General features: G+C 49.3%; 1 protein-coding gene across 1 annotated transcript; it reads left to right on the top strand.

Annotated features, from left to right (window-relative positions):
- The first annotated feature begins 571 nt into the window (after positions 1 to 571).
- Positions 572 to 949, top strand: LOC147992330 (cortical cell-delineating protein-like). Its single transcript, XM_087539002.1, has one exon. It carries the CDS (start codon positions 572 to 574, stop codon positions 947 to 949), a length of 378 nt encoding a protein of 125 aa, XP_087395128.1.
- The last annotated feature ends 6,601 nt before the right edge of the window (positions 950 to 7,550 follow it).

Here is a 7,550-nt window from a genome sequence, read left to right as displayed (position 1 = left end):
AGTTCGGACTTTTGGATGAATTGGTCGGTGCATGAATTCAATAACGAGGATATCAAGCAGTGTGACAGTCTGTGTAGGCTCACACATGAGAGCTGGTGCCGGCTAGCGGGTAGCCCGTTTTACTTCCATTTTAAGCGTTTAATTATGTTTGCTTACATATTCATACATTTTTCTGTATATTAAAAGGCAGCGTGCAAAGAAAAAAATATGTGTGTACTCTATAATAGAAAATGAGTTAGAATGTGGAAGTTCTACGCATGTACTTGCATTGTACATACAGTGCCAAAGTGTTATTTCTTGATTGTACTGTTGTACATTGTACTTACTAATTAAGACCTTAAGAAATTTTGATAGCGCCCACGTTTTGCAAGTTGCCTGAATATAGTTTCTCGTTGATGCGAGTCATGACACTAGTAATCTATACGCACGTGAGCACTAATCATCTCCTCAAAAACAACTTCTTGTGCGTCCTATAAATTGATACAGTCCCAGTATGCATAGGCACCAACACCGGCCCAACTCATCCACTCAAGCAGCATCTGCGATAATAGCCACCACCAACCTGGAAACCATGGTGTCCTCCCCCGTCCTCCTCCTCGCCACCATCCTCCTGGCCGTGGCGTCTGTCCGCGCAAGTGGCCAGGGCCTGCCGCCTCCACCGGCAACGGCTCCAGCACCATCCGCCTGTGGAGGCGACCATTGCCCGTTGAGCGACGTGGTCAAGCTCGACGTGTGCGTCGACCTCCAGCTGGGAAGGATGGGCCTGGCCAACAAAGAGCGATGCTGCCGGCAGATACGTGGGATGCCGAACGCCGCCGACTGTCTGAGCGTCGCCTTAAGCCGGGCACATGTCCGTGTTCGCGCAAACATCGCCGACGAAGTCAATGCCGTGCTCACTGCCTGCGGCGTGGCTCGCGTCTTCGACCTCGCTTGTATCATCATATTTTGATGGTGCAGGAGCAGGAATGCGGCTGAGAGGTGCATTAGCACACGTTACCTACTAAATATACGTGATGCCTAAATAAATCTGTCATGCTAGTATGTACTGGTTTCGACCTAGCTTATCCATCGATGCACACGTGTATCATGGCTGCTGGTCGTCTAAATAAGTTGTGGTATCTACCTGCTATTGTAAGTGATGTGTTCGCTGGCCCTTTTCTTTGGTCTGATCATGTTTTATGCAAAACAATTGTGGGCTTCTAGTCACAAGTTGATTCGGCAAAGTTTTTTACTCACAACACAAGTGTCACTGTGAATGTTGCATAGATTTCCATATCAGAAGCTGTAGCGTTCAAATAAGAGATACTACTTGGCATCACAAACAATACATCACAACAATCACGGATCGGATCTGGGTGTGCCACACTTGATCACGGCGAGTTCTTGCCTAGCACGAAAGTTGTTGCAAGAGATGGTGTAGTACAGTTGGAAACGCTAATTGACATGTCCAATACAGAAAGATCACAAAACTGCGAGCCGCACGGTTCGCAAATGCCATCCTGGCCAGCGAACGCTCACTGGCTATTGCAGTCGATAAATAAACATGGAACACAAAAAAAGGCAGAAAAGAAAGTTAACCTTTTCATATAAAAAGAAGTCAACTTTCGTGTTCCTTCACATGATCCATCCGCCCAACACTCACACTCTAGATATATCTACACGTTCAATGATGTAAGCAAAAGATGGTAGATGGGCTCGAACCAAAAGATGGAAGGGTCGCACATAGAGGTCTTATTCCCCCGCACTAAGTGGGGATAGGAGAAGATGTGTGTTTTATATTTTACTTCCTCTATAAACTAACATAAGAGCGTTTAGATCACTATTTTAGTATTCTAAACGCTCTTATAGTACTTTACGGACGGAGTATCAGATATTGTATAGTACATTTATTTGCTTATATTTGTTGATTCTACTCCAAAGATATTGAGGGATGGCGTTTTTAATGCCTCAGAGCGCCCGTGTTAAAAGAAACTAATAACTCCTTCATATCAGATTGATCTCGGCCTTGATGTATATGATGATTTGACATACATCTAGTAATTTGGAAATTTTCATTTCAACACAACTAATTAATGTGCTATGGCTAGAGAGAAGATATGCTTTGCATGGAGACAAATCTCAAGGCAGTGGATTTGTTGCCATGTTGTTTGACATCACAAGAACGATGAGGCGCTCGCCGTTGTCACAACTCCTGAGGAGCGCCTTCAGTGTTCAGTCCGCCAGGGGCGGAGGAGGCCGAGGAGGGGAGAGGCGAAGGAAGGGAATGGAGAAGCTAAGGTCTTCATCATGAGAGAAAAGGGAGAGGAAATGAGACCTTACCGGAGAGAAGGTGTCAGTCATTGTCGCCACTTTGTTGCGCCACCACCTTCGTCTCGTTGTAGGGTTTCTTTCACCTCCGTCTCTTATGGATTCGTTCCATGAGTCAGAGACGATTCTTTCTACCCCCGTGGAACAGAGTGGTGCGGCGTTGTTTGGGTCAGGATTTTCCACGCGCTGGCCCATACCAAATAGTCAGATTGTGATCCACCGTCCACATGTAACAATTCCTGGTACGGGCGACCCACATGGATCGAGCCATGATCCCAGGCAATGCACATAGTTATTTAGTTGCTAACCAAACAAGACCTTAATGTTATGTTTATCTATAGATTAACATTCTTTTGATACTGCAGTCTGTAGGGTACCAACTCCGATCAACAGTTTATGCTGTTATGTGGAACCAGATCAATTTGTATATTGTACAGTTTGTGCTGTTATATGCAACCAGACCAATTTATATATTATGTAGTTTGTGCTGTTATGTGTAACCAGTTCAATTTGTATACTGTAAGAAATCTACATGGGGTGTCTTCTCTCATTCCCATTTCAATACTACCCGCTTTCTCTTAATGTCTCCCTTTTCTCTCTAGCGATTTCCCCACTTCTCCTTATCATTTTTATCCTCAAAAATACACATCAAGGCGCGGGGCTTCATCTAGTTCTGTAAGTTGTGCATCAGAAACTAAATTTTCATGTGCAATTCCAGTCACTTTGTTATGGCTGACATTCATCCTTACGCTTTCTGGCTTTGGTCATCGGAAGCCAAGCCATGACATGGACCCCCCCCCCCTAAGAGTTGGACCAGGAACACCCTGATGGCGACCTCCTGGAGCAGCAGGGGTGAACTGGACTGGAACCCCGACAACAAGCTCCATGCATGACGGCTCAGGTGCGCACTGCCACGATTGTCGCGTTCTTTGGCTGCTGCCACACCCTCGTTGCCGCTGGCCCCGATGGGTAGATAGTATTTGGCGAGGCCCAAGACGCCATGCGGAGTACGACAGGGAGCCTGTTCGCCGGCCAACTCCGGTGAGGAGAAGGGGGAAGGCGCACGCCCAACAAGCCAATGCATCCTCTCCCGCCATGGCCACACATGTGAGCTGGATGACAGCTTTGGCCGCGGGGGCAGTTGGTCAGGAGGCGGAGGGGATAGGAGGAGAAGGTGAAGGGAGGCGGAGCGGTGGTGAGTGCTCGGCAGCTGGTGGTGCGCGCGATGCCCTGGCTCTGTCCCGTGGCAAATGGCGTCTCCAACACCGACCCTTAAAATGCCCGCATATGTTTCGGATGAGCTTGTCCACCCAAAAAGATAAGGGTCCCGATAACTGCCACACGTGTGGTGTATCGGATAGTTGTGCCACACGCCTCGTGTGGCATGGACAGCAACCAGCCCACACACTTACGTGTGGGCAAAACAACTAATGCCCACACACATCTTTTTTTTCCTCCTAAACCCTCTCACACGCATGCGTGTGGGCGAAGTTGATAACGCCCACACGCCCGTATGTCAGGCCTCGTACCCTTCTGGTCCCGCACGCGACGCGTGACGCCCACCGCGTGCCCGCAGTTGCCATGGTCCAGACCCTCGTCCATGTTCGTTTATCTGCAGTTGCCATGTCGCTGAACTACGGTTGCCATGTCGGACAACTGCAGTTGCCATGGTTGCTCAACTGCAGTTGCCATGTATGGTCTGATCTAATGTAGTTGCCATGATTTCATAACTTTAGGAGTTGCCACATACTAACACTAGGCAGTTGAGAGAGTTGCCATGTAAAAAGAAAGAGTTGACATCTGCTTACGTGCACGTTAGGGCAGTTGCCATGTACGTGGACGTTGGGGCAGTTGCCATGTACCATGCAAAAACACATGGCAACTCGGTAAAAGACAGTTGTCATCTGCTTACGTGCACACTAGGCAGTTGCCGTGTACCCTGCAAAAACACATGGCAACTCGGGTAAAAAAAAGAGAGTTGCCACCTTCTTATAAAGCACACTAGAGGCAGTTGCCATGTGCGCTGCAAAAACACATGGCAACTAGCAGCTTACGTGTGGGAGAGGAGACGGGCGTGTGGGCGAGATGGCAAATACCCACACACCAGCCCTTGTGCGTGACTGAAAACTGGTGTGTGGGTGAACTGCTAAACACCCACACACCGGCCCCTCCGTGTGGTAAAACGGATGTGTGGGCGAACTATGTCACACACCACACACACGCCTTGTCCTACGTGGCACAGAAAATCAGCCAGATTGTGTCAAGATTCGTGCATATAGTACTGGACGATGATGGATGCGTGTGGTCGAGATGGTTAACGCCCACACGTGTGGGCGTTAACATTTCCGAAAGATAAGGGTATATCCAACGCTGTCACCTAAAACATAACATTGTATTTGTCCGCGGACGCGTTCGTTGACAGTGATACGAAAACCAGCTATCCAGCGCCACCCGCATACATTTCAAATCAAACTGAACTAATCAGATGAACTTCGTGCAAAGATGACGGAATTCACTTTAGTTCGGACATAATTTACATAAACCGGACGATATTTCGTCTATTCAACTAAAACTAAAAAAACCTAAACTAGCATGTAGCGCGTACGCGTGGCCGGCCTGCCAGCAGCGCCAATGTTGCCTTCCATGTCATCTTCATCAGAGCAGTCCTTCCAGTGAGGGAAGGGCGCACGGGCGCGACATCCATGCCTGACCGCCTCGTAGCGCTCGCGCAGGAGTTGATCTGCTTCCTCCTGCATCATGCGGAGGGTCACCTCGACCAATGCTGACCCTAAGCGCCTTACCCTTGTTGACGGTGGCGGAGGTGTCGCCGAGCGACCACTCCTGGCCGATCTTGGCGAGCTCCTCGTCGAGGCGGCGACGGTGTCGGGTGGCCGCCTCCATTGTGTAAGCGACCAGCCGTGTGCCCATGCCTCCCTGAGGTCAGGGTTTGTGCGGACCCAGACTGACGCCTCGTTGGCTTGGCGAATGCCCTGCTGCCCGTCGCGTTGCGCCGCTCCCTCCATGCCGTCTGCCTCGCCGCCCTGTCCTCCGCCGTGACAAGGCTCCATGATGAAGAGGAGCCGCCGTCGCTGAAGTAGTGGAGGATGCGCCCGCGTGCCATCGCGATTGCTGGCGGCACCTCCTCCTTCACGGCCTTGTCATGCCAGTTGCAAGGGGGAGGCGACTCCGGCTAGTCGATGCGTCCGTAACTGCTATGCGGCGGCAAAAATGGCTCCTTCTTCATGAGTCGCCTTGGACGTTGTGGTTGCGGGCGGGGACGCCGGCTCCGCCTTGACATGATGGTGAGGCAGGGAACATTGTTCCTCCCTCATGCGCTAGCATGACAATGACGCCTGCTCTGCCTTTGCATGGGATGGAGATGGTGAGGGCGGCGCTGGACCACGATAGCACAATGATCGCTTGATCATGGGACTGTTTGTTGCCGGAACTCCTCGTCTGTCATCGCCGCCTCCGAAAAAAGGCGCGGTGTCTAGTCCTCCTCATGACCGGAGAAAATGATGATCTCCTCCTTGTCGGAGGAGCAGACGGACATGAAGGTCGAGGGGCCTGGAGAGCCACTGTGACAGCGCCAAGATCTGGAGCTGTCGTTGCCTGCCAGTGCAGAGTACCCAGACTTCGGCATGGTGGAGATGATGGTCCGAATAGTGCCGGAGCAGAGAGGGTGGGAGTGAAAAGGAAAAGGACTCGTGAAGTGCCATGTGATGGTGTCGGAGCCCGTCTTATATAGGGACAACCAGGCCAGGCAAAGGGACGGGAAGCCGGCTTCAGTGCAGTACAGCGGTCGGAGTAGGCTTTTCGGTCGCCCCGTCAGCATTGAAGCGGTGCCACTAGCTTGTTCGGCAGCTTCGCACTGATAGGCATCAATGTCATGGAGTCGGAGCGACGCTGATTTGCATGAATATGCGGCAACGGCTTCATGCGACGAGGGTTTTGGGTGGGAACAATGTGGCGGACGTGTACACGGCGCCTGTTCGGACGTCCACAAAGGCCCCATGTTTTGTGTCCGTTTTGCGGGAAAGCAGACATCTGGACTGCTCCGCGGTCCGATGAGATAAGGCGTTGGATAGCAAAATGCGTCTGGACAACTCTGTCTAGATGGTTGCGAAGAGTTTGGGAGTCGGAGGTAAAACTTTTTAAATGAAAGGAACCATCACATCTTTAATAGTACCCACCTAACGTATTTCACGGTGTCCTTATTGCCTTCGAGGATATCTAGCAACGTGTTCTTGGAGGCAACAAAAAAAGGTTGGCTTAGGGATGCTGGTTAAAAAAAATTCTCATCACTCAGCACATAACAGTTCCTCTATACCTTTTTTTTGCTTATAGGAAAAGGCAGCATTTCAGTTGATTTCCGGGGAAAATATACATTTGTGCATTACAATTGAAAAATTAGTGAATGTAGAAATTCTACGCATGTACTTGCAATGTACCTTTGGTACCATAGCATTATTTCTTGCTTGTACAATTGTACGGATTGACCTTCTCTAGAAGAATAGAGCAATGCAGACATAGGCGCACATTTTCCATGCTTGCTCCAAAGAACTTCGCATTCCTGGTGAGTCGGCACACTGAGGCACCAACTTTTATCTGCATAAATTGAGAGAGTAAATATGAAATTCAACTTCTTACCAGATGTAGGTAGTTAAAAATTCAGTGTACAATGATTACAGAAAAAAAATGGTTGATAGGGGAGAACCTGGGAGCACCAACGGATTTCCGATATGCATACATAGTAACTCTTGTTCAACGTGCTGATCATTCTAGTCTTATCAGCTCCGTCACTGGATTTCTTCATATCATGTTAAGGTTATGTGAGCAGAGACAAAACCTATACAAACTCAAGTCAGCGTGACCACACGTTGTCATCTGAACATTTTTGCAGTTCCAGAACTCAAGAAACCATACAAATACTTGAAGTAGCAAGCATGACGTCCACGCGTACCATCTTGTATGTCGAGCATGGCAAAAGCTAAATTAAAGCATGGCAAGGTCGGTAAATATACAGGATGGAAGTGACAAGGATGCAAATGGATTGATTGTCGATTCAAAGGCCATCCTAAAGAATGACGGGCCGAGAGTAAGAAGGGGCGAATTTCAAGCGCCGTTGACGATTCAACGGGAAATAGGAGGTGTTGTGTGGAATCATGTGCAAGCAATTAAAAGAGAAGGCAGTTCCGACAGACCCGACACACAAGGAATCTCCATGTGGGGAAGAAAAAGTT

Source organism: Triticum urartu, chromosome 1A (assembly GCF_056163025.1).
Source record: "Triticum urartu cultivar PI428250 chromosome 1A, HENAU_Tu73, whole genome shotgun sequence".
In the NCBI taxonomy this organism is placed as follows: Eukaryota; Viridiplantae; Streptophyta; class Magnoliopsida; order Poales; family Poaceae; genus Triticum; species Triticum urartu.
The sequence above is the reverse complement of the archived record's forward strand: the minus strand, read 5'-3'. Positions and strand labels throughout refer to the sequence as shown.

Bases quoted from the DNA above. Each gene is read 5' to 3' on its own strand.
- LOC147992330 (XM_087539002.1), top strand. From the start codon at position 572: ATGGTGTCCTCCCCCGTCCTCCTCCTCGCCACCATCCTCCTGGCCGTG.